Consider the following 26,401-nt stretch of genomic DNA (forward strand, 5'->3'; position numbering starts at 1 on the left):
TTTGCATAGGGCCCGCTGAATTATTATTATATCTCTGCCTGGTTCAGTTTCCTTATCTGCAAAATAGAGTAACAGTAGAATTTGCCAGATGAGGTTGATGTGAGTATTCAGCGAGATACTGCACACACCGTGTTGGGAACAGTGTCTGGCACATAGTGAGCAGTCAGTAAATCTTTGCTGTTGCCCTGCTGTGTACAGAAGGGTGTTAACTGGGGATGGGCCAGCCAAAATTATAAAAGTGCTTTGGCCACATATGCACACCTTGAGGCCTCTTAATTCAGATCACCACTCTAACTCCAGTGCCTAGAACAGTGCCTGGCACCCAGTGAAGGCATAGTACACATTCGTCGAATGAATGAATGTTAAATGTTCTTAGAAAAGGTAGACTGGTTTCTGGGAAAGGATGGAGGATTTTAGAGGTGTCTGGCATGTGACAGGTGAGCAGAATTATGGGGTGACCAAGAGGTCAGGGAGGCAATCCCCAGCAGGTTTATGGGAGCCTAGCTGAGGTGCTGGGATTATATGGTGTCCAGGAAGGAGACCTGGGAGCAGGCTTAGTTTATGGCCCACATCTGAGCTGAGTGTGAGGCGGGGGCCATGTGATTGGAGGCGGAGGCCAGGTTGGTGGGAGTACCCATGGATTATTAAGGGAAGAGGGGATCAAATCAAGTCGGGGGTGAGACCCAGGATGTAGAAGTGTTGGTGGCAGTGTCATAGCTGGGTCAGGGAAGTTGGCTGGGTTTGGGTCCCATTTGGAAAGCTGTGTTGAGATGTGGTTGGTGGTTTGGATCAGGTGAAGGATGACTGAGGTTTCCGTGGTTGCTGGAGGAAGGGAGAGGTGAGGGGGAAAGTTAGGGGTTAGCCGGGGAGATGGAAGAGTAACTGGTAGGGGAAGAAGTTAGAAAAGTGGAGGACTGATTGGTTGTGGTTTGAATGAGAGAAAACCAGGCAAGCTGTGGAGTGTTGCTCTGGCGATGTCTTTGGCATTCCTTGGGGTCTTGAGGCTTCTTCTTTTACAGGATTGACTTTCAGCTCTGGCCTTGGTTCTGAGGGACTGGCACTAAGATTATTTCTCCTTTTGGAATTACAGTCAGCCTGCTGTAGTCAGGGGTCTTTATTCCTCAGCAAGACATCTTGGATCTGTGTGTTGATATCCAAACAAGTCTAAACTCAGCAAGGAGATGCAGCTTGTTGGTTTTTCTCCTTTGTAAAACCCAGGGGATGGGTTTGACCCGCCTTCTCACTGTACATTTTGTGTGGTGTATTGATTTTTCATTCCAGAGTCAGGTGTGGTAGACTTATGTGGTCCAGCCCTAGTTCGGTCATGTAGGCCTAGACTGTGCAGAGAAGATAGGTACTGTTTTTCTTTGATTTCTCCTGACAGTGAGCTGATACTCAAAGCAGAACTCTTAGGAGCCTGGAAGATGGAAACCATGGAAGTTCAAATTAAACTTTGGCAGTGAGCAAGGAGACTGACATCATATGCTCCCTGAACTGGGCTCCTTGTATGTGTGCCTCCTTAAGATGTACAGAATGATTTCACAGGCACTCTCTCATCTGATTCTTACCCGTTATCGATGGGGTTGGTCAAATAAGGAAACTAAGGCTGAGAGGAGGTGACTGATTTGCCCCAAATCGCACAGTTCATCAGAAACAAAGCCAGGAGTTAATGCACATCTGTGCGAGTATGTGTGAGAGCAGCTGGTGTCAAGGCTGGCAAACAGTAGGCCCTCAATGAATGTTGGTTTCTGTCTTCATAAGTCCGGAGTTCTTCCCACTCTGCCACATTGTACGCGCTTCTGGAATGTATTCCCTTGACTTTTGCATCTCTTCTTTATGCCTGAGGTTCTACACTTTTCCTTATGCCCTTCTGACAATGGCTCTGATTTGTAACAGCATTTCATCTGCATTCCTCAGGCCAACCACCTTATTCCGAGATGTAGTTAAAGCACTTCCCTGGACAGATGAGAAAACTGAGGCTCAGAGGGGAGCCTGACTTGTGGAGGTTATATCGTGAGGCACGATTAAAATTGAGATCACTTCACTGGAAGGTCTGAGGGTCTTCAGGAGGCTGGAACTGAAGCAGAATGAGGGAACTGGAGCCCAGGTAGGAGCAGGGCTAAGGGAAGACTTGTGTGTGGCTGGCATGACGAGGACCAGACGCAGCAGCCTGGGGAGTGCGGTGACGATGTGGTGTGTTTTCCTGGCTGCCAAGAGTGCCCCTTGCAGGGCAAAGGATGTTGGCCTGGATTGGTTGGGCTTGCACTGGATGTGGCATTGGGAAGCTTCAGCTGTGGCTATAGTGAAGGCCGTGGGTAAATGGTTGCAGCGTGTTTTTTTCAAGGAAGCCTCTTCCAGACATATGCAAGAGATGGGATTTCTCAGAGTGGGTTTCTGTTCCTCTCAAAAGGAGAGCAGTGCCAGAGGTTGGTGTCAGATCCAAAGGAGCAGATAATGTGATGACTGTTGTGGTCTTTCTGCAGCCTAGTGGCTTTTAACTGCTCTTCCAAGGAGCAGGGGTGGGGTGGGGGGGGTGGTGGTGAGTGGAGGGTATGCTGCTGTGTCATTGCAGAGAGATCACCCCTCACCCCCACTACATCTATTTTAGACATATGGGGTTTGGATAATTTCTTTTTAAGTCAGGGTCTCATTGTGTCACTGTGTCACCCAGGCTGGAGTACAGGGCACAATCACAGCTCACCACAGCCTTGACTTCCTGGGCTCAGGCAATCCTTTCACCTCAACCTACCAAGTGGCTGGGATTACAGGTGCATGCCATCGCACCTGGCTAATTTCTTGATCATTTTTTTTGTAGAGACAAGGTCTCACTGTATTACCCAGGCTGGTCTCGAACTCCTGGGCTCAAGCAATCTTCCCACCTTGGCCAGAGTGCTGGGCTTACAGATGTAAGACATCATGCTGGGCCGGATTTGGTTAAAATTTGATTTAAAAAAAGGATTCTGCTGCCCCTTGAAAGTTTGAAGACCACTGCTTTGGCTCCTGTTAATGCTGCAGTGATAGGATTAACTAGCAGAGCATCAGTGAGATTGGCATTTGTTCAGTTGTAAATATATAAAGCAGTGTTTTGTTGGTGCCTACTAAGTGCTGGGCCCAGCTTACAGCACTGTGAATGTGCTGGGTGAATGAGGCAAGGGTTCCATCCAAAAGGAACCTATAGCCTAGCAACCCAGACACAAGCTTTTAGCTGAGTAAGCTGGACCCAGAAAGCTTCAGGAGGAAGCAAAAGAGCTGGCAGGGCCAATGCGGTGTTGGCGTTGGGCAGAGCCCTGTGAGGGACCCAGCCCAGGACTTGGGCTCTCCTTGGGCTAAGCAGGAAGCCTCACCGCTGAGTGATGAGGAAGTGGCTCTTGAGCACAAGCGCTGCAGGCCCGAGACTGAGCAGCACATGTCTGCTCAGGAGAGCCTTACCTTGGCTTGTATTTAGAAAAGTAAGACCCAAGTTTACTCAGTGAAAGAAATTCTTCTGGGCATCCCCGGGTAACTCATTCACCATGAGAAGTCCTCAGAAAAGATCTTGAGAGAGGATTGCTCAGAGAGGATGTTTGGGGTTAGGTTTAGAAAAATACAACTGTGTAACTTAGACTGCAACAGTGGTTTGCAACTGGTTGCTTGGGGGGATGGGAGTGGATGCAGAGCCCTATTTGAGAATCTAATAAAAGCTGTGGGGGATGGGCATGGTGGCTCATGCCTGTAATCCCAGCACTTTGGGAGGCCAAGGAAGAAGATCACTTGAGGTCAGAAGTTTCAGACCAGCCTGAGCAACATAGGGAGATTCCCTCTCTCAAAAAAAAAAAAAAATTAACTGAGCTTGGTGGCCCACACCTGTAGTCCCTGCTGCTGAAGTGGGAGAATTGCTTGAGCTCAGGGTCAAGGTTGCAGTGAACTATGATTGTGCCATTGCACTCCAACCTGGGTGACAGAACAAGACCCTGTCTCTTAAAAAAAAAAAGTAGCTGTGGGCTTCTACAAATAGGCACATATGCTCAAAGTTTGCATTTAAGATTCAGGAGGTTTATAGATCCTAGTGTAAGATTTCCTCATAGCTTTGATGGCATTTCTGTGAAAAATCTAACAGGAATAAGATGTAGGAACCACCATGGGGTCTTTTTTTTTTCCCCCTTGCTGAACCAGATGCAAGAAGACTCCCCAACTCTGAGGAGGCGCTGTGGAGGGGGCAGACCTGGATTGGGAGCTCAGAGACATTTTAGGCCAGCTCTCCAACTCGGAGCCTTGGCTTCTTCATCTTTTTTTGGGGAGTCTCACTCTGTCACCCAGGCTGGAGTGCAGTGGCATGATCACAAAGATAATGGCTCACAGCAGCCTCGACCTCCTGGGCTCAGGTGATCCTTCTGCCTCAACCTCCTGAGTAGCTGGGACTACAGGTGTGTGCCACCACATCCTGCTAATTTTTTAATTTTTTATTTTTGTAGAGATGAAGTTTCGCTATGTTGCCCAGGGCTAGTCTTGAACTCCTGGGCTCAGGCAGTCTGGCCATCTCGGCCTCCCAAAGTGCTGGAATTACAGATGTGAGCCATCGCGCCCGCTGTTTTACTCATCTTAAGAGATGTGGTTATAATGATAGGAGCATCAAAGTGCCCACTGCACAGACAGCTCGATGCATATTAATTCCTTTCTTCTGTGGTCAGTTGACCCAGCTGGCCTCTGGGGTGATGAGGGTTGGAGGAGGACGCAGGACAGGGGCATTTGGCAGGCTGAAGCCACTGTTGAAGTCACGGGGAGGCAGGCATGCACCTCTTCGTGGTCTAAGCAGCCAGGAGATGCTGCAGTTGAGTGCAGTGGTCTGAACACACGTGGACTGTTGGCCTGGCTCTTCCACCCCACTGGCCCAGCCGGTGGGGACATTAGTTGGGAAAGACAGTAGACTTCAGTTCTAGTGTGTAGACCTCAGTTTCCTCACCTGCAAAATAGCTCTGATGATCCCAAGGGTTCTCTCTAGCTCCACATTTCCTCACTTCAAGCTGCTTCCTAACTGATGCACCATCCATGGTGCACAATTTTCTAGGCACCATGTTTTAAGTGCATTTGGGGGCCAGTCTCATTGGTTGACCTTCCTCCCTTGTCTTTCGTCCAGTATCTCCTTTTGAGCTGGCCTTCAGCACAGGACCTGGGCATGACTCCCTTTCTCATCTCTCCCCCTGGGGATCTGGGGGGAGTTTGTCTTACATGAGGACAAAGGAGAAGGTCAGGGATTGAGTGGAGGAAATACCTTGTGCTTTCTGGTTGCTTCTGTTTTACTTGATTCTCTACTTGGGAGACAGTGAATGTGGCTGGCGGAGGAGATAGAAACAGCACTGAGAAGAGAGCTGGTTCCCACTGAGCCGCATAAGAGTTGAAACTCAAGCACTATCTCCCTGAAAAATGGCTGGGGCTGGAGGGTGGGGACCCACTGGCCCCCTCATCACGGTATTTTCTCTCTTGCAGGTGTGGGCAAGAGCAGTTTACTGTTACGTTTTGCAGACAACACTTTCTCAGGTGAGTCTTCCCCTGCACTGCTGCTGGGGTGTTTTTATTGAAATCTCTTCCCTGGCACCAGAAGACACTTACTTTTACCTAATGTCAAGAACTTTTTCATTCTGGTTGCCAGAGGAGGAAAGAAGATGGAGGGAGGCTTAGGTCCTTAAGATGCTCCATTCAGAAGCCTCTGTGGTCTGTTAATACACTATGTTAAAAAAAAAACAACAACCCTTTTTTCAGGCCCATCATTTTTCCCACCCAGGCTTTTTTTGTGCTCAACGTTAAAAAAAAGTTTAAAGGCGAGGTATGGTGTCTTACTCCTGAGGAAAGAAGATTACTTGAGCCCAGGAGTTCAAGACCAGCCTGGACAACATAAAGAGACCTCATCTCTACAAACAAAAGAAGCCAGGCATGGTGTCATGCATCTGTAATCCCAGCTACTCTGGGAAGGATTGCCTGGGCCCATGAGGTCAAGGCTGTGGTGAGCTGTGATCGTGCCACTGCCTTCTAGCCTCAGTGACAGAATGATACTCCTACTCAAAAAAAAAAAAAAAAGTTTAAAACTATTACAAGGCCAGGCCCGGTGGTTCAGCCTGTAATCCCGCGTTTTGGGAGGTCGAGGTGAGTGAATTGCCTGAGCCGCAGGTTCGAGACCCGCCTGGGCAACTTGGCGAGACCTCATCTCTATAATAAATAAAAAAATTAGCCAGGTGTGGTAGCGTGCGCCTGTGGTTCCAGCTACTTGGAAGGCTGAGGCGGAAGGATCGCCGGAGCCCAGCAAGTCGAGGCTGTGGAGGCCGGGAGCGGCCACTGCACTCTAGTCTGGGTGACTGAGTGAGACTCCAACTCAAAAAAAAAAAGAAAAAAAAAACTATTACAAGATTGTACATGCCTGTATAAAACTTCAAACAGGTAGGCATCCACAAAGTGAAAAATGAGAGTTGTCCCTTCACCTGCCCTTTGTGCTGCCTGGTGGCCTTTGGCCGATGTGTAGCTTTCCAACTTCCCTCTGAACTCTACATGTAGACTTTTCTGGTTCTTTTGAGTGACTGTGAAGACTTCTGTGCTGTGCGTGGATGCTCCCCATTTATTAACAATGCTCTTGCTTTGTGTATGCTTTCTGGTTTCTTTTTTTTACTCGATTCTCTACTTGGGAGACATTGGATGTTTATTCTTGTACAGTGTTTCTGTAGAAGTGGGATTACTGCATTGCAGGGAGTGTGCGTATTTAGAATTTTCATAGGCACTGCTGTAGTAATTTAATTCACACTCACACTGACAAAGTTGAAAGTGCCCCTAGCCGGGTGCAGTGGCTCACGCCTGTAATCCCAGCACTTTGGGAGGTGGAGATGAGAGGATTGCCTGAGTCCACGGGTTCAAGGCCAGCCTGGGCAACATGATGAGACTTACAATAAATCAAAAAATTAGCTGGGTGTGGTGGCACACGCCTGTAGTTCCAGTTACTTGGAAGGCTGAGGTGGAAGAATCGTCTGAACCCAGCAGGTTGAGGCCGTGGTAGCCTTGAGTGTGCAAAACTGCACTCCAGCCTGGGCGACAGAATAAGACTTCAATTCAAAAAAAAAAAGCTCTGATCAATGCTAGATCTTAGTCATTGTCTTCATTTTTGCTAAGCTGTAGGCAAAAAGGTCTAACTTGTTTAAATTTGTATTTCCCTGAACATGGTAAGGTTGAACATATTTTCTTTTCTTTTTTTTTAATCAGGGTCTTACTCTGTCACCCAGGCTGGAGTGCAGTGGCATGATCATGGCTCACTGCAGTCTTGATTTCCTGGGCTTAGGCAATCCTTCTGCCTCAGCCTTCCAAGTAGCTGGGAAGCTACTACAGGCACGTGCCACTACACCTGGCTAATTTTTTGATTTTTTTTTTGAGTCAGGGTCTTACTGTGTTGCCCAGGCTAGAGTGCAGTGGAACACTCATGGCCACCCCAGTGTCAACTTGCTGAGCTCAGGCGATCCTTCCGCCTCAGCCTTCCAAGTAGCCGGAACTACAGGCATGTGCTACCATGCCTGGCTAATTTTTTTGATACATTGTAGACACAAGGTCTCACCAAGTTGCCCAGGCTGGTCTCAAACCCCTCGGCAATTCTCTCGCCTTGGCCTCTCAAAATGCTGGGATTATAGGCTTGAGACACCATGCCCAGCCTTTTTTGATTTTTTATAGAGACAAGGTCTTGCTATTTTGCCCAGGCTGTGAGCGTATTTTCATTTATTAAATATATCAGGTTCATTACAGAGGCTTTGGGTTGGGTTTGCCTCTTTGATTAAGGACTGAAATGTGATGTTCTTGTAGGGAATTCCTTCTGGTGTGGTTGAAAGGTGAAATGCACTTAGTATTACATGATGATGCCTCTCTTGGTGGAAGAGTGGGTTTGTCCTCTTCTCTCCCTGACAGTGGCCCTGCAACACACTGGTCGTGTGGTGTTGCAAAGAGTTGGTTTCTCTCTGTGACCTTGAGCTAGTGCTCAGCTCATCTGTAGAGTGAGAATCATAACTGTCCCTCCAACATGGGGTTGTTGTAGGATTACCTGAGATAGTGCGTGTCACAGTGCCTAGGACTAAGTAATCTCAATAAATACTAGCAGTGTGTTGTGGCTATTATCTTCTGTTCAAGAATGATAACAAATGGACAGGTCTCTAATTATGCTGAAAAATGTTCCTTTTCCTCCTTAAGGCCCCTCTACGTCCCCATCCATCAGCATTCAACTCTTGGAGGGCTCTCTCTTGCCGTCTCTCTCCTTTTTACCATTTCTACTACTGATATCTCAGTTCATCATCGGTTCTAGCCAGAAACATTATGACAGCTCCTACCCACCCTGAACCAGACTGCTCAATTCATCTTGCTAATGCATATCTCTGGCAGGATCTTTCCTCTTTTTAAAAATCTGAGGGGCCAGGCGCAGTGGTTCACACTTGTAAACTCTGGAAGGCCAAGACAGGTGGATTGCTTGAGCCCAGGAGTCCCAGGCTAGTGTAGGCTAGTATAGCGAGACCCTATCTCTAAAAAAATATATATAAAAATATTAACCAGGTGTGGTGGCATGTACTTGTAGTCCCAGCTACTTGGGAGGCTGAGGCAGAAGGATTGCTGGAGCTCAGGAGTTCTAGGTTGTAGTGAGCTATGATCATACCAGTATACTCCAGCCTGGGCGACGGGACGAGACCCCACCTCTAAAGAAACCAAAAAACCTCAGTGGCTCCCTCTCATCTGAGCACAGTTTACAACAGGGTTTCTTCACTTTGGCATTGTTGACACCCTGAGCCCTGCAGTCCTTTGTTGTGGGACTGTCCTGCATGTTGGGGAATATTGAGCAGCATCCCTGGGCTCCACCCACTAGATGCCAACAGCACTTTCCCTCCCTCAGCTATGACAGCCAAAAATGTCTCCAGATATTGCTGAGTGTGCTTTGGAGGGACAAAAGTCGTTCCTGGTTGAGAACCACTAGTCTTCATTATCTGTCTTTAGTTCACCTTTTCAACTTACTCTCCTATACCACCTGTTGGTTCTTTTGCTTTTTTGCTTGCTCACTCATTTATTCAACCATCGGCTGTTTATTGAGAGCCTAACTGTGCCAGGTGCTGGGCTGCACTCCTTGGCATATCCAGGGCTGGAAGAGCACCAGGAGCTGGCTTGTCTTCTGAATGTGTTCTGGCTGTGTGTTGGCCTCGGCTGGTTGCCTCAGTGTGGTATGTCTTTCCCTCACTTGATCTCAACCTTTGAAACCTTACCAGTTTTTTCAAGCTCTGCCCAAACGTGACTTCCACCCCAAAACCTGCCTTGATCTTTATTCCACCTTGAACTTGACCTTTCCTATATGCTTGCCACTTCACATAGTCATTTGTGTGTGTGTGTGTGATGTCTCCCACACTGCGTTGTATGTAAGCTCCAAACAGGGTGAGAACCTGTGCTTTTCCTTGTGTCCAGGCTTTTGTAAGCCTGGACTGGATGATGATATCAGCTAGAGATTCTCCTCAAATCCATCTTTCACACAGATGCCCCAAGAGAGCTATTTAAAATGCAGCTCATGCCCCCGATTAAAAACCTTCAATGCCACCCCATCAGGTACAAGAGAAAGTCTGTGTTCTCCAAAATGGCACAAAGGCCTGAGATCTGGCTTTGGCTGCCCTCTACCTGCTTCCCATTGTGTGTTTGACCTCACATGACCATAGCTGTTTTTGCTGCTTTCTCCTCTTCCTGGAGCAGTGGTTTTCAGACTGCAAGTCGTGACCTGTTTGTGTGTTAGGAAGTTAGTTTGAGGGTCATTAAAATTTTTTTGAATTGACCGGGCTTTGTGGCTCAACCTGTAATCCCAGCACTTTGGGAGGTCGAGGTGAGTGGATTGTCTGCGCCTGCGGGTTTGAGACCAGCCTGGGTAACTTGGCGAGACCTTGTCTCTATAATAAATAAAGAATTAGCCAGGTGTGGTAGTGCACACCTGTAGTTCTGGCTACTTGGAAGTCTGAGGCGGAAGGATTGCTAGAGACCAACAGATTGATGCTGGGGTGGCCGTGAGTGTGCCTGGGCGACAGAGTGAGACTCCAACTCAAAAAAAAAAAAAAGAAAATTTTTTTTAATTGAATAGAAAAGAAAAACCCAGAATGCATCATAGGTTGGCCACTAATCTTAGATCACAGCTGACATGTCCCCACCCTGGCCACTCTAAAAGAGCCCATCCCTCTCTTTCCAGCCCCATCCCCTGTTTTGTTTTCTTTGTAGCATGTTTTCCCTCTTTTAAATTGTTTTTTTTAAAAAATTCATTTGTTTCATAGTACTGTTTGTTACCCTCACCTTGCTTGTGGGCTTTATTGGGGTAGGTGTGGGACTTTGTCTTCCTTGTTCAGGGCTGTGTCCCTGAAACTAGAACATGTGGGGCACTTGCAGTGGATGGGGTGGGATGGCAGAGCACGAGGGTTTGCCCTGCAGGTCTCGGGGGTACCATGCCAGGCCTTGTTAATGTGCTATGTGTGTGCAGGCAGCTACATCACCACAATTGGGGTGGATTTCAAGATCCGGACCGTGGAGATCAACGGGGAGAAGGTGAAACTGCAGATCTGGGACACAGCAGGGCAGGAGCGCTTCCGTACTATCACCTCCACGTGAGTCAGCCCAGTCCCACTCTCGCTTGAAACCCTGGCCACTAATGCGTGGACACAGTGGAGCAACCAGTGCCTGGTCATGGGAGCAGTGTCACTGGTGGGTCCCCGAGGCTGTTGGGAAGTGAGCCTGTTGCTGGCCACCAGTGGGTGGTGTTTGGCCGTGTCCTTCCTGAAGATGTTAGAGGAGACTGGGACACGGTGTGACTGCTGTCCTGTGTGGCAGGCCATGCTGAGTCCGTGGTCCTGGAGTCTGGCAGGACAGTGACCGTGCACCTCCCCTCAGACAGTTAGCTTAGCCTCTGCCCTGCAGCTCCTGTACCTAAAAATGAGAATAGCAGTAGTATTTGCCTTGCCAGGTGGTTGTGCTCTGCCCATCAAGCGCTTAGTGCCAGCTGCTCTTGGAAGGTGTCAGTTGTGACAGCTGAGGTCAGTCTGTGCAGGCTCCTGCCACCTACCTGACTCCTTGGAGGTGGCTGTCTCTTGGGAGGAATAATTGGTATATGTGAGGCCACCAGGGCACCCTTTTCTACTTTCCCAAAGCTGTTTACTGGGAAACCCTATGCCCAGCAGGTTGCCTGGCTTGATGATTTTTAGCTGCAAACAGGAGGGAAATTCAGATCCAGCTCAGAGCAGCAGTTGTCCGTCGGAGGGGCTCTTGGATCTGGGTTGTCAATGAGACAGGTTTTAGGAAAGAGCTGGGTTTGAAGGTTGACAGATTTGGAATTGTACTGTGTGTCGCTGGGCAAGCTGCCTAAACACTCTGTGCTTTAGTTTCCTGAGAGGCTCCGCCTTTGGGATTGGCTTTCATGTTGAATATGCCAGGGGCTCTGCCTCAGGCGTTGTATGGGTGGTCTGGGTGCACTCTCTTGCAGTTCTGTGCAGTTGGTACTGTTCTTGTCCCATTTTACAGATGAGGGTGCTCTAAGAACCCAGGTGGTCGAGGTTGAGCTCCACATGGTGGCATGTGCAGAGTTGGGCTGATGTCTGGCCTCTGTGGGCACCTCCTTGGCTGCCCCCACCCTGACTCCCAGCCCCAGCAGCTCCTCTGAGTGGATGCGGGAAGGCGAGGAAGTTCCTGGTCAGAGATCCTTTTCCTCTCTATGGCATGGAAGCAGGGCACACTCCTGGCTGGCTGCCCACCCTGGGCCCCTCCAGAGGGTGGCAAGTGTGAGGAGTGAGCATGGTGGCTGGGAGTGTGGGGAGAGCAGGACTCTTGGCCAAGCAGGGAGGAGGGATGGGCCCGTGTGGGCCACCTGGGCAAGCGAGTTTGTGGAGCCCTGAAGCGGAGGCTGTTGTCACCGGATTAGCCCTATGGTGAGCACGACTCCCTGAAGCCCTGGGAGTTCGCAGTCTTGGGGTTGCCCAGGTGTGGTGCTCTGTGGCGACTTGCTGGTGAGCCACCTGAGCAAGGGTTCTCTGACCCCACGTCCTCTGTGGAGGACCTGGGGTCAAGCTCCTTGGGGCAGGATTGATACTGAGCACTCTGGCAGCCTGGAGACTGCAGGCCTGGGTGAGGCAAAACCTCGAGTCAGGGTCTTCAGGCCTAGGCACTGACTTTCCATGTCCTACTCTGGGCTGGGCCTCTCGCTGAGGATTTTACTGACTTTATTTCAGTTAATCCCGATAAAGAGTCCTGTAATTATCTCCATTTTAGAAAACAGGCCCAGAAGGGATGAAGTGGCATAGCTTGGTAATCAGGGTTGATGCTGAGGCTGTCTGAAGCCAAAATACTGGCCCTTACCCCGCACCTGGCCCTGCTCCTGTTGCCTCCACTGCCTGGATGGGTCTGGGGCAGGTCGCCTGCTTTTGCAACCCTCCTGTGGGTTGAAACCAGCCAGGGTGTTCAGGGCACAGAGACTCTTAGGCCTTTGGCCACAAGGAGCACTTTGGGCAGGGCAGTGGAGCCTGGAGTGTCTGGGGCACTTTCAGCAAGAGCACAGCTCCTTGCCAGCTGCCGTGAAGTCAGCTCCTCTCAGGGCTGGGTGAGGCAGAAGGAGGGTGAACTGGCTTCTTCATTCTGTGCCCCTCAGGGCTTGGAGGAGTCACTCAGCTGCCTAAGGGCAATAGGGGTTTTTCCCTTGAAAAAGGGGTGAGCTGCATGCTGGTGGCCTGCGGACACCAACTTAACCCCTCCTAGCCATCCTGTCCTGCATGAGTCCTTGGCTCTGCCCCTCATGAGGCAGGAGGTCCTTCAGGACCCACTGAGGGGCCCCCCAAAAGACTTAACACCTTTTCATGGCTGTTAGTGAAGAAGGAGGGCGTCTTGGGGGGAGTTCAGGAGTTTTCAGGGTGCAATAGTGTGTGACCTTATCATTAAAAGAGAAACTGAAACTGCAGCCTGTTAGCCTGACAAGAAAGAGCCCTGTGGTCACCTCTCGCGAGTTGTCATTTTCAGTAGCTGACATTTGCAGGCCCTGAGGTGCAACTGGGGAAGGATGAGGCTGAGGGTGGAGGTAAGAGGAAGAAGTAGTGAGGAGGAGAGGCCCTGGCACTGGACCTGGGAGTCAGACCTGGGCATGGGAGGTTCCAGCTACTCACTGCACTCTCAGTGTCACATCCTCACTGGTAAAATGTCTGCTGGAGCAGGTTGCTGCAAAGCTTGATAAGATGATGACTGCAAAGCCTCAGGCACTGTGTCTGGCCTAGAGCAGAGTTCTGGTGAGTGGAAGTGGTTCCTGGTGGTTATGGGACTAGGCAGCAGAAGCTCCAGGGCCCTCCTCGCCAGAGTTCTGAGCCCCCGACTTCATCCCCAGACTGGTTCTCTGCTCTCAGATAAAGCCCCTTTCCTGTGCCCCAGAGAAGGCAGAAGTTTTCAAGGAGCAGCAGGGGGGCTTTGTGTTGGGGCCATGGCTATAGGCATTTCTTGGCATCTGTAATGATCTGCACTTCTTTTGGTGGCAGGGGACAGCCGCCTGTTCCTGTGGTTCCAGTGCAGCTCACACACACACTCCGGAAGGCGTCTGCCAAGCTGTGCCGTGTGCTGGGCTGGCGCTCGCAGCAGCAGGTGCTGGAGAGCTGCCGCGAAGGCCAGAGCTGGTTCTTGGGCCCAGGGCCAAGGCAGCTTGACTCTCATGGCTCCCCCAGAGCCGAGGAGGAGTAAGCCACCCTGAAAGCAAGGCTGTGGGCCACATGAAGCACCTAAGAGGAGAGATGGGGCAGGGGCAGCCTGGGCTTGACCCTGCTGGGCCTCTCTTGCTTCACAGCCTTGCAGGCCACTCAGGAAAAGCACTTGCAGGGATGCCCCACCTGTCTGCCTCTCGGTTTTCTTCCACCTCTGTCTGGGACTCCAGATTGTCCTTAAAGGCACATTAATAATGACAATAAAGAGCACTCAGTGTTGACTGTTTACTGCTCCCAAGTCCTTGGGGTAACATCTGTTATCTCCTTTATTCCTCATGGCCACCCCAAGTTAAGTAGTCGTGTGCCTGTTTTAATAGTTAAAGAAGTTGAGACAGGGTGAGTTGACCTTCCCAAGGTCCACAGCCTTTCAGAGATGGAGAGGGTTGGTCTTTGTCCTCAGATTGGGCCTTAAATGTGAAGTGTTGGCCAGAGAGCCCATGCCCAGGTGGACAGGAGTGCAGCTGCAGCCGCTCGCCTGGCCACTCCATCGTCGCTCAGCCTTCAGGGCCTCATGCTGCCTCCGAACTGGGGCAGGGGGAGAGCTGCTGTCTGCATAAGCCTTGGGCTGGGGCTGGTAGCAGCCAGGTTGGGAGGAAGCACCTATCTACTTGTGGCTTGCACGTGTAGTGTCCTGAGGAGCCCCTGGAGATGGAGGATCCCTGCAACTTTGGGAAGATGGTGCCAGGGGACAGCTCTGGCTGATTGTATAGTGTGGGTCTGGGCTGCTGCTTGGCCTCTGACTCTGCAAAGGCTCTTGGGGAGGCACAGGCTCCGGTCCTTCTCTTCTTCCCAGGGCTGATGTCCTCCCTCTGTCCTGAATTGTCAGGATGAATGGGGACATGGGGCTTGGAGAGGAACGATTGACATCTCCCTTCCTTCCAGACCTTCTAGCTGGCCCTGAGGTCTGCATGTTTGGATGTGGCTTTGCCAGACTCCCTCTTCCCAGCCATCCTTGGATGCCATGTGGTGTTCACGCCCTTTCTGCCATCAGCATGGAGGAGCCAGAGTATCTCATCCCCACCTGCCTCGGGAGGGGATGTAAACTTTGCCAGGGCTTCGTGAATGGTGTGACTTCAGAACTTATTTTGAATGATGACAAATACAAAAATTGCCTGAATTTGTAAGATAAAACAATTTCAAAGACGTGTCAAGCTATCAGCAGACTCTCAACAACCTGGGTGACTCCTCAGACCTGGTCTGCTACCTCAGGGCAGTCCCACCTCCTGCCCTGGTACCCTGGTACAAGTGTGAGGAGCTGGTGTTGCAGAAGCAGCTTTCCTGCTGGCCAGGCCCAGCGCGGGCATACCCACCAAGGCTGGATGGGAGCCCAGACTCGGGGGCCGCCCCTCACCATCTCCTGGCTGTCATCCTGGTGTGGGCAGGTGGGTCCTAGCGAAGGGGCTGCTCTTATTGGGGCTGAAGCTCTGATGCACACCTTGACCTTACAGGTACTACCGGGGGACCCATGGGGTCATCGTGGTGTACGACGTCACTAGTGCCGAGTCTTTTGTCAACGTCAAGCGGTGGCTTCACGAAATCAACCAGAACTGTGATGATGTGTGCCGAATATTAGGTGAGGCCGGACTCAGAGGGGTGGGGAATGATGAGATGGAGGTGGCTGGAAGTGTCCTCTGGGACTGGGCTGACTCTGCTTTGCCTTGAAGTGGGGAACAAGAATGACGACCCTGAGCGGAAGGTGGTGGAGACGGAAGATGCCTACAAATTCGCTGGGCAGATGGGGATCCAGTTGTTTGAGACCAGCGCCAAGGAGAATGTCAATGTGGAAGAGGTAAGGCCCAGCTGAAGGGCCACTGGGGCAGTGGGCACCTGCCTTCCTGCTACCCTGGTTCATCCATGCTGGTGGCTGAAAAACGTGGAAGCTGCTTGGACATCCAGGACAGTGTGGCTGCCTGCCTCTGCTTCACCCCTGTAGCCCTCCTCGCCGCACCCCAGCCTGTTCAGCGTACCAGTGACCAGTAGAAAACATCATAGTAACTACCATTTATTGAGTGCCTACTGTGTGCCAGGCCCTTTAAAGGTCTTAGCTCATATCTCAGCAGTCCTCTGAAGTAGATATAATTACTCCCACATTTCAAATAGGGAAACTGAGATTCCAAGTATTTATTTAAGTAACTTAAGGATTATCACCCAGTTAGTAAGAGGCTGTGTCAAATCTGTTTCACACCAAAGCTATGCTCGGTTTCTACTCCAGTCCCCTGCCTTGTTGGCCCTCTCCTGGTCCCACCACTGTCACCTCTTCCTGCTCTGGCTTTCTTAGGGGCCTTGGCCTCCCTGCAGAGACCAGGTTGCTTTCCAGTGGCCTCCAGAGCTCAGGGGTAGGCACCCACTTGCAAGCCCCTCAGAGGCTCCTGGGATGTTCAGCTCCTGCAGGCTGAGCCTCCAACCCAGGGCAGCTTCCCTTTCACTTCCGTTGTGCCTGCAGAAAGCAGTTGTGATTCCACAGGCCCAGCCTGGGTCCACTCACCGGCCTCAGGGGAGTCCTGCCTTGGGCTCTGTGGAGTCCAGAGTCCCAAGGGGAGCTGGAGGTCCCCATAGCTTCGGGGACCTCCAGCACAGTAGTAGGGAGCATAGGCTCCTCGATGAGTCAGGCTAGTATCCCAATCCTGACCTGTGCCCCTGGTGGCCTGTGGGTGAGGCTGGCATGATCTTGGGCAGTGAACTGACCTCTGGGCTTCCTTCATCTGTAGACTCAGGAGGGAGGGCGCCTGCCTTCCCATTGGTGAGGACTGAGTGAAGACAGTCACGCTGAGTGCGTGGCACACAGTACATGCTCTTAGATGTTGACTCCGCTTTTTTATGCCTGCTGTACGTGCCACCACGGTGACAGTTACCCAGGCAAAGTGGAGGAGAGCACTGTGGGCAGTAGATGGGATCCCACTGGATCCTGGCATGGAAGGATGTCGGTGGTCTGGGAAAGCTTCCAGGCAGGACCCTTGGGCCTTGTGTGCAGTGAGGTGGCACGGAGGAGGTAGGCTCTGGGTCCCCTCTGCCTGTGAGCAGAGCATGGCCAACTGTATCTGTCTTGTTACAAGATTCCAGCTGAAGGAAAGGGGTTCTCTCTCTCTATAAAAAGAAGACTGGAAAATCCTTGAGACTGAGTTCCTCAAGTCCACACAGCTCATGGGTCTGATGTTGTTCCTTTTTTTTTTAAAGAACTAGATTCTCACTGTTGTTGCCCAGGCTGGAGTGCCAGTTACTATTCATAGGCGGGATCCTAGCTCACTGCAACCTCAAAGGCTTGGGCTCAAGCACTTCTCCCCGCCCAGCCTCCCAAATAGCAACCTTGTTCCTTTTTGACCTTTGTATAAAATAATTCACCACCTCTTCTAGGATAGGTTTTGAGGACATACATACAAAAAAATTCACAAGCAGTAGAGAGCTAGGCTGGAGGAGGTGGGGAAGTGACCGTACAGGCCAGCAGGGGCCTCCTTTCGAGGTCTGAAGCCTACCCTAGCTCTCTCATCTCCACAGATGTTCAACTGCATCACAGAGCTGGTTCTCCGAGCAAAGAAAGACAACTTGGCGAAACAGCAGCAGCAACAACAGAACGATGTGGTGAAGCTCACGAAGAACAGTAAACGAAAGAAACGCTGCTGCTAATGCCCTCAGTCCACTGCAGAGACTGCACTGCGGTCCCTCCCCCAGCCCGAGGCCCGCGGGGGGCTCCTCGGGGGACAGCCTCTGTTTCGTGCCGTTATTTAAAGAATTCTCTCCACGTTTTTGTATCGGGAGGCGCCATCGGCACTTCCTCCCCTCCCCCTCGAGTGCCAAGAAGGTGTTGGACAAGCCTGCCCCTCCCTACTGGTGCCCCTCCCCCCTGGCCAAGACACCTGGACCTGGCGAGGATGCTGCCAGCAGAGCGGACTGATTAACCAGTTTGTACATAGTGTATATTGCTTTAACCAGCCACACACCTCGTCCTGCTCTGGCTTTTGCCTCCTTAATGATGCCAACTGCTGCAACGGACCCTCCTCCTCCCTTCCCCATCCCGTCTTACTGCCAGCAGCTTCTTGAGGAGACAGCGTCATGTTCTAGCCACGTCTCTGGCCAGCCGGGGCTGGTGGGGTGGGCTCCATGTTGCTCATTCTCTCTTCCAGGCTGTCGACTTCTCTGTCCCCGGCCTGCAGGGTCTCACCCCTCTCCGGGGCCTGTGCCAGCTTCCTTCCCTCCCCATTCTCATGCCCCACAGCTGTTGTGGGCACCGAGGAACCCTGGCTGGAGGCAGGATCTGCCCTCTGTCAGGCCTGCCCCGAGGTTCCGCAGAGACAGTCAGCCCTGCCCTTGGGCCACAAGATTTCTTGTCCTGCCTTCTAGATGCCTCTAAGCTACAAACCCAGGGGAGCCACAGCTTCTAATTTATACCAACATGTTTCAGTTCCAGCAGAAAGGTAGTAGGGGTATATTTGTGCAGAGATGGGGCTTACAGAGGGGTTGGCGGTGGGAGCATTATTTTAATCGAAAATGAAAGCCAAATCAAATGAATTCAGTTCCTCACTATTACTTTCTTTCACTGAGGTTTGATTGGCACAGCAGCAAAAGTTGTGGCTAGGCCAGCCCACTTTGGGTCTAGTGTTTTTAGACAAAGTGAACAATTTCCTGTCATTGTGGGGGCTTGGCTCTTGGCTGTCTCTTGATGGGAACAGAGAAGGGGCCTCCCGCTGGAGTCCTAGTCTATGGTGTAGCACCAGGCACCTTGGAACATGGGGAGTGGCGGCCAGGGCTGCTGGGCTGTGGGACGCCATCTTTAGGCTGGGATGCCAAACAGCCTTGGCTCCCTGGCAGCTGTGTTAGACAAAGGTAGCAGGAAGGAAGGAATGACTGGGGGGCTAGGACAGCTGGGTTGGACCCACCCCAGTCTCTGGAGGAAAAACCAGGGTCATCTGCACTTGATTACTCCCCCTGTCCGCCCTCAACCTGGATACTTCATTCCTCTTTCCTCTACAAGAATCAAGTAACTTGGGAAGAATTTATTTCTGCACCATGATGTGTTTTATTAGATTTCCTTTCCTAGATGATTTCCAGGCAAAGACCTGTTTGGACAATCACGTCAGAGATCACATTGAGATTTTCCATATTAACACTGTGGATAGGTTTTTAATCAATAAAAACTGGGGGTTTCTTCTCACCTGTCTCTCCACTTGCCCAAACTGCCAAAAGCCGATGGTTCTGTGTGACAGGCCTTCACTTTGGAGCCACAGGATGGGATGGGCAGGGAAATTCTGTGAGCCTGGGGAGGTGGGTGCAGCAGGCAGCCCTGTCTGGCCTGGGGAACCTCCTAGGAGCTGTAGCAGGGTCTCTGTCCTCGTGACTCCTGGCTGACCACAGGCCTTGTGGGCACGTGGTGCTTGGGGCTCCTGTGCCGGTGGGTGGGGGGCATACAGAAGCCAGTGAGAGCATGCTTGGGAGTCAAGCAATGAGAGGGGTCCTGGGAACTTCCAGCCCAGGCTAGCGGTTCCTGTGGCTTCTGGCAGCCGGACGTCCAGATTCAGGTGGTGGGCTGATCTTGGTAGGTGACTGCCTGTCCCGCTGAGTGTTACACGCATGAATGGGGGTTTGTGGGGTGGGGGTGGGGGACTCAGGGCTGGACCGATGTGCTAGTGGACCTGATGTGAAATTTCTGTCAAACAAAACTTTTAAATGGTTTGCTAGGATTATTTCTGTATTGAAAATTTCTAATTATGCTTTTTAAAAAAAATACTAAAAATAAAGGTTCAAGCTGCCAAATTCTCTTCCAGGGTTTGTTTGCTCTCCCTCCAAGCTGTGCTCTGGGTGGGCCTGGCTTCTTCCCACCCATTGTGTTCAGCTCTTTGGCCTAAGTCTTGCACAGGTGCCTGCCAAGGCCTTGGGACTTCCAGAAGCCAAGTCCATCTTCTCCACGAACGGTTGGTCCAGGGTTGAGTCTCCCCTCTGGTGGATGCACTGGCAGGGCGCACATGTGGTCAGATGCCAGGAGAGGCTCCATGTTTATTCTCCACACGCCTGGAAGGATGCAATGGAAGCTTTTGCCTGGAGTGGCTTCTTTCTGGCTCAAAGTTTCTGCCAAACTCGAGGGCCCTGCTTGGCTTGGGAAGCAGTGCTGGCAGGCCTGCCTTGCAGACGGCATCCTGCAGCACTGGTGGAGAGCCAGTGCCTGATGGGAGGGGCGCAGGGCAGGATGCTGGCACCCTCCAGCAGTGCCTCTTCCCAGCCAAATCCATCGACTGGGTATCAGCATCTGGGGTGACCTCCTAGGTACAGGGAACCAGTACTGCTATCTCCAGCATGCAGCCTGACATGTCAGCTGCATTCAGACTAAAGAACCCCACCAAATGCCCAGAGACTTGAGGCAAGAAGCTCTGTAGAAATTCATTTTATTCTTATACTATTTTCAAAAGAAGCAGTGGTGCGCTGTTTTTCTAAAAATATGCCTTTATAGATTTATATATGTATATTATAAAATCCATACATGTATTTACATGATTGCTACATACAAAATTACAGCACTGTGGTATGTACATATCTATAGGTACATTCTTTCCGCTCATCCCTGCTGTGCTTTTCCCATGGGGGGGGGAGACTGAGTCAGTTGTGAGCAGCTGAGGGCCGACCCGGCATGGAGCCTCTGAGTCGGAGCCTTGGTGGAGAAGGTGGGCGGCTGCCAAGGAAGGGGCAGCTGCAGCAGGTGCAGGCTTCTGCAGGCTGGCAGGCAGTATCTGGAGGCCCCGGCAGCCTCCTCCTCCCCTCTACCCTGTGGTGCAGGTGCTGCCCTCAAGGCAGGGGTGGCTGGCCACAGACCCCTTTGGCGCCATTCTGGGGCCTGGGCTGGCTTGGCTGGGCCAAGAAGTTGGGGGCTATGGGAGGAGGAGACCCATCCCTGCCCTGGCCCTGTGAAGGGGAAGGGGCTGGATGACTAAAGCCTGCAGAGGACCAGTGAGAACACGCTGGCTCAGGCCTGCGATGGGGCGAAGACTGCACTGGAGAAGGCTGGGAGAGAAGCAGTGGTGGCCAGGGGACAGGGCCTTCTTCCTCTCAGGGCTCAGGGGATGGCCTCAGCTGAGCTTGGGTGAGCCCCGCTCTTAGGACCCGTGGCCACAGGCTCGGCCTCCTGCCTGCGGAGGTGCATGCATGTGGGGGAGGGGCTGCCACCTGCCCCTCCTCCCTGGGTCAGGGGCTGGGGAAGGATGGAGGCTTAGGCCTGGGTCTGCTGCCCCAAGGACAGCATGCAAAGAAGGGCCTCCATGTCTCCCTTCCCTGTTTTCTGAGGCCTAGGAGGCAGCAGTGCCTGTGGATGGGCTGAGAGCCGTTGGGTCTGAGCCGCAGAGCCCAACCAAGGGCCCTCTGGGAGGTGGCCGAAGCCTGCTCAGTGATGGGATCCTAAGGGAGCCCAGGCGTCAGCGTGGCCAGGGGTGGGGCAAGGGCGGCCTTCAGAGGCCAAGGCAGGCCACCCTCTAGGTCTCCATCCCCAGCGACAAAAGGGAGCAGGCCTTCCCAGACCCACTGGGTTCTAGTACGGGTGACAGTGCAGCTGCCCAGCCCTAGGGGAGGCCCTTACCCACGCCACCTTTTCAGCTGCCTCCATGGCACCCAGCCTCGGTGGCCCGGCTCCTCCCAACCTAAATTTTCCTGAAGAACGAGAAGAGCCGTTTGCCTTCAGTTGTGCTGGGCTCATCCCCCCGCCCGGCGCCGTGGCCCCGGGAGAAAGCAGCAATAGGCCGGCTCTGTTCCTTCAGGTGCGTGTCCATCAGCTGCCGGTCAATGACCCTGTGCATGTCATCCTGCAGAGGGGAGGGGAGAGTGGCCGGGGCTGAGGAGCTGCCCTGACCTGGCCCTGGGGGCAGACAGGGAGTGGCAATGCCAGACGGCCGGACAGAGATGAGGATGAGAGATGAGATGAGTGAGTAGCTGCAGCCGCGATGGTCCCAACCAAGAAAGTTGTGAGCCTGGGCATGACGCTCGACATACACAGGAGCCACATGGTGCCTCCAGCCTCCTTGGGCCAGCTTCGCCTTACCAATGCTATCCCTGCCGGACCCCCAGCACTCTCGGCTGACCCCCAGACGGTCAGTCCCTACAGGCCTAGATAACAGCGTGATGCCCACACAGCACTCGGCCTGTCTCTGGCATCCCCCCGGGCTGGCTGGTGCCTCTGGCTTGGTCTGCCACCCCGCCCCCGCAGGCCCAGCTCTCCAGTTTCTCCTGCCCTTTCTTCCCTTCCATTTGTCTCTAGCCCGAGCTACTGCTGATGGACACTACTGGCAGCCCCGGATGGCAAGGATACGTGCTCTGGGTGCTGCCCTCGCCCCTGCCAGTGAGGCTCCTACCTGTGGCAGAGGTCACGCCTCACTTCAGGGGCTGCCCTGCACAAACTAGGGCATGTTTCTTTTTGCTGCCGCACGGGGCAGAACCTTCCGCCTCCAAGTTGTCCAAGTAGTCTGGAAAACGCCCCACCCCCACCCTGCCCCACCTGACAGAGCAGCAGCCTGCCTCCACAGAGGAGCTTCTGGACAGCGCAGCGCTACTCCTTCCAGTCTAGTTGCTAGGTTCTGACTCCGTGCAAGATTCCGTTTCACAAAAGGGAGCTGCCACTACCAAAGTTTGAAAACTACTGGCTCAGAAGCCCAAGAGCCTGCGTAATTGGCATCATAGTAAACATAAGCGTCTGCTCAAGTTTGGTGGACTCTGGGATGTCCTGGTAAAAAGACCCTGAGCCTTTCTGGCTAAACCTCACAGCAGGTCAGACACTCATGTCCAAGCACAGGACAGGTGAGGCTTGCATCCAGGGTGGTGCTCCCTGCAGCTGGAGCGGACCCCCTCTGCGGTTCTGAGCAGTCACAGCCCCCTCGGCCTAACCAGTTTGCCCAGCACCTCCCTCTTCTGTCTTACTCACCGGTGTCATTTCAATGTCTTTGCAGATTTCAGCATGAAACAAAGGGGCTTCCTGCCCTGTCACTAGGTGGCAGTGAGTGTGGGTCTCTCAACTCCCCGGCTCAGGTCCTGCTTTCCCGCCTTCCTCCCCTCCCATCCTTGTCCTTCAGACTCAACTCATTTATGGCACTCCTCCCACGTGTCTTCCTCCCTTCCCTCCCATCCCCCTGGTCCACTTGCCTCTTGGAGCTGACACTGTGCCAGGTATTTGCTGATAGCGGTCCTACTTCCAAGGACCCAGTGTAGAGCCCTTAGCACAGTGCTCTGCACTTAGGATGTGCTCAGTAAAATCTGTGTTGTTTGTTTTGTTTTTTTGAGACAGGGTCTTGCTCTATAGCCCAGGCCGGAGTGCAGTGGTGCCATCATAGTTCACCATAACCTTAAACTTCTGGGCTCAAGCAGTCCTCCTGCCTCAGCCTGCCAAGTAGCTGTGACTACATGCATGTGCCACCACATCCAGCTAATTTTTTTTTTTTTTTTTTTTACTTTTTATTGGTAGAGATGGGGTCTCACTATGTTGCCCAGGTTGGTCCCGAACCTGGCCTCAAGGGACCCTCCCACCTCAGCCTCCTAAACACTGGGATTACAGGCATGAGCCACCACACTGGGCCAAATCTATGTCAAATACATGGGACTGCTAACGGGCCCTTCAGAAAAAGCTGCCAGTGTTTTTTCTGGCACATTGCAAACGGCATTTTTAAACTTCAAGCAATCAGATCTACCAAGGTAACCCCATCTTAGAGCCACGCCTGCTATTTCCTTCAGTGGGCAGAACAGCCACTTATGGGAGCACCAAGAAACCAGGGTCAGCTTGTCAGTGCTGGGCTTTGTGCGGCCGAGGAGCTCACTGGACACGACAGTGATAGGAGGAGGAAGGCTGGGCTCAAGGGCATGCCACACTGCACAGAATGACGCCGGGCTCCGGCACACAGAACACGGTGGGCCATGAGAGGAGGCAGCAGGGCAGCACGGCGATGGCAGCGCGCGGGGGTGGGGTGGGGGGGTGGAATAGGATGCGGGGCTCAATCTCACCTCAAAGGCAGGAGGGGTGTACAACTAAAGCTGTTGATACGGGAACTGAGAAAGGCCACTAGATCAGAAACCAAAGGAGCCAGATAGTAAAAAGCCCTGAGGAAGCAAACTGTAGCCAGGAGAGAAGAGAGAGAACGGCAGTAAGCCGGGGCGGGGCCGGCTGGCAGCTGGGCAAGAGCTGAGGAGCCAGGGACCACACTCAGTTTGGGCCAGTTCTCCGGCTGCCAGCCCGACAGGGCCCTGGGAGGAACAGTCACCAACCACCTGTTCATTGTAAGGGGCTCCCCTTGCAGGCCACAGGGGCTTTTTATTTGTCTGGTCAGGATTTCTTGGGGAGAAACATTAGTGGTTGAACCCACATCCTGAAATTGTATTAATTCACCCTCACCAGCAAGAAGCCAGTCACAGCCCCACCCAGTAGGGAGTCACCATGGGCCCTGAAAACAGTGGTCTTAGAGACAGATACATTGACTCATTTTCCCCGGGGCTTACACCAGCACAGTGCCCTTTGGAAAAAGGAGGCTGCACTGCATCCAGCTGTGAATCTTCATGTAGGGCTTCCCGGGCTCTCCATGTTAACCAGCTGTTTCTTTGTCATTTAAGCAAGGCCCAGATGACCAGCTGACAGAGGGTCCCATGACAAGCCTGGAGGTCATTTATATCTCCAAGCAGCAGCCTGGGGACTGCTGCTCTCAAGAGCATCATTAGGCATCCTTCCCTAGGGACTGGGAGCATGAGCTCTGGATTTTGCCAGGTAAAGACTGGGGTTACTGTTCACTCAGTCATGTGGGACCCTCTGGTAGAAAACACTTCTCATACTCTGCCTGGTTTCAGAGACTTCCCCTGGAATAATCACTCGTCGTTGGTCTCAGGGTTCTCGCTTACCTGCCAAGCCTCCAGCTGCTGCGAGAGGTTCAGTTTTTGCTGAATGGCATCTAGCAGCTGGCTGTTCAGAGACATCATGTCCATCCTACACTTGGCGAGTTCCAGTTCCACAGCGTTCTTCCTGAGAACAGACAAGCCAGGGTGAACATCTGATTTTTTTTTTTTTTGAGTTGGAGTCTAACTCTGTCGCCTGGACTGGAGTGCAGTGGCCGCTCTCGGCTACTGCAGCCTCGACCTGCTGGGCTCCGGCGATCCTTCCGCCTCAGCCTTCCAAGTAGCCGAATTACAGGCATGCGCTACCACGCTCGGCTGATTTTTTGATTTATTGTAGAGATGAGGTCTCGCTGTCCAGGCGGGTCTCAAACCCGCGGGCTCAGGCAATCCACTCACCTCAGCTTTTTACTTGGGGAACCGGAGTCCATAGGATGAGAAAACAGGCTCTAACCTCAAATTTGTTACAAATAGTAACAGTAACAATGCTGCTTGAAGGTTTGTTTACAACGTGTTTTGACATATAGTCTCCCAATTTCCATAACCAACCTGAAATAATTATTTGTCATCCCCACTTCACAGATGAAGAAACAGAGGGTGAAAGAGGCCAACACTAAAATGCAGATCAGAACCCAGAGGAGATCAAATACCCTCACACAGCACAAAAGAGTTACTCATCAATCCCCAAAAAGGCCAGGCCCCACTGGAAAGTGGGGGACCTTGTCCTGCTATAGGGAGGGACTCCTTTTGATTAGACGCTCACCCTTTTAGGGAACAAGCCTGAAGATACAGATTTGTGCAACAGTAGCCACACAATGGTGGTCATCATAGCTTAGCTAATCAAGGCATCCCACAATTAGGAAACTGGTAATAAATTTTATGATGGAGTCCAGTTGCCAATAAAAAAATAAAAGCCATGATGCAGAATATTTATTGTAACGTATCGGTGAGTGGAGAAAAGCACCAGAAAACAGGGTCTAGCAGGATGGACACTCGTTTGGTAAAACAAAAACTGCCTATGTGTTGAAGAACATGCACAAAATTGTATAATTGGCTATCTCTAGGTGATGATCACTGACAGGTAACTCCCCTCCAACACTTTGCATTTTGTTTTCACATTTTGTGTACCCTTCACGTATTACTTTGTCTTTCCCAACGATCCTAAATCACAGCTGTTCAACGCAAAGGAAAATAATTTTCTTCGGGGTAGGATAAGGGGAATAGAAAGTGGAAGGACCTCTGCAGAGGTGGCCCCAGTTACCCAGCTGGGAAAACGCATGTTTAGCTCTTGCCTTCAACCGCTCCCCCTGGCACTCAAACAGCAACGCTAACAAAAGCGTCTTCGGTGCACAGGACCAGCAGCCAACGTGCAGCGGCCAAGGCAGCTAGAGGATCCGCCTGCAGACGCGTCACCCAGCTCGAGCCTCGGAACACCGACTGCACTAACCTAAGTGCGGCCAGAAGGAGGAGCAGGTGGGCTCCATTTGCAAAGTGCCAGGCCACCGCCGCGACCAGCATTTCCTCTTTGGCCTCATGTCTACCGAGCGATTAGTCGCCTGCTCCCACACCGCAGACAGCTCCTCGCCCGCCTTCCGTACAGAAGCCGCTCGGCTCCAGACAGCCCGGGCATAGCGTCAGCCCCGTCCACTGCGGCTGCACCAAGACTCAGCCTGTCCAACGGGCGCGGGGTGGGGGGTCCCAGATGCCTCAGGCTGCCTCGGTCATGCCCACTGCTATTGGCTAAGGGCAAACGGCGGAAACCCTCGCGCGGTGCCGGTTGCCATGGACGCCCCTCCCCCCCCCGCCCCGGGGAGTCCGGAGGAACCCAGGGCACCTCA

General features: G+C 52.3%; 2 protein-coding genes and 1 pseudogene across 3 annotated transcripts in view; 2 read left to right on the plus strand and 1 right to left on the minus strand.

The window, feature by feature from the left end:
- The first annotated feature begins 800 nt into the window (after positions 1-800).
- On the plus strand, positions 801-19,475 carry RAB35 (RAB35, member RAS oncogene family). Its single transcript, XM_021718200.1, has 6 exons — positions 801-838; positions 5,417-5,514; positions 10,487-10,610; positions 15,179-15,303; positions 15,395-15,519; positions 17,223-19,475. The coding sequence occupies exons 1-6, from the start codon at positions 801-803 to the stop codon at positions 17,349-17,351; spliced, it is 639 nt and encodes a 212-aa protein (XP_021573875.1). The 3' UTR covers positions 17,352-19,475.
- Positions 17,362-19,478, plus strand: LOC110596647 (annotated as a pseudogene). Its single transcript, XR_002482607.1, has one exon. The product of XR_002482607.1 is annotated as an uncharacterized LOC110596647 (transcript).
- Positions 19,479-20,084: 606 nt separating this feature from the next.
- Positions 20,085-26,401, minus strand: part of BICDL1 (BICD family like cargo adaptor 1) — a 106,491-nt gene continuing 100,174 nt past the window's right edge. The window contains exons 10-11 of the mRNA XM_008069308.2: positions 24,573-24,693; positions 20,085-21,505 (exon numbers count right to left, since the gene is read on the minus strand). Coding sequence (XP_008067499.2) covers positions 21,344-21,505; positions 24,573-24,693 — 283 coding nt within the window. The 3' untranslated portion in view covers positions 20,085-21,343. The remainder of the gene's footprint in view (positions 21,506-24,572; positions 24,694-26,401) is intronic.

The sequence above is a fragment of the Carlito syrichta genome, unplaced genomic scaffold (assembly GCF_000164805.1).
Source record: "Carlito syrichta isolate Samal-C Ts95f unplaced genomic scaffold, Tarsius_syrichta-2.0.1 Scaffold311911, whole genome shotgun sequence".
NCBI lineage: Eukaryota > Metazoa > Chordata > Mammalia > Primates > Tarsiidae > Carlito > Carlito syrichta.

Excerpts from the sequence above, each read along its gene's own strand:
- RAB35 (XM_021718200.1), top strand. The coding sequence starts at position 801 with ATGACTGAGGTTTCCGTGGTTGCTGGAGGAAGGGAGAG. Across the intron at positions 839-5,416 it reads GTTGCTGGAGGAAGGGAGAG|GGTGGGGACCCACTGGCCCC; the intron begins GTGAGGGGGAAA and ends CTGGGGCTGGAG. Across the intron at positions 15,520-17,222 it reads AGAATGTCAATGTGGAAGAG|ATGTTCAACTGCATCACAGA; the intron begins GTAAGGCCCAGC and ends TCATCTCCACAG.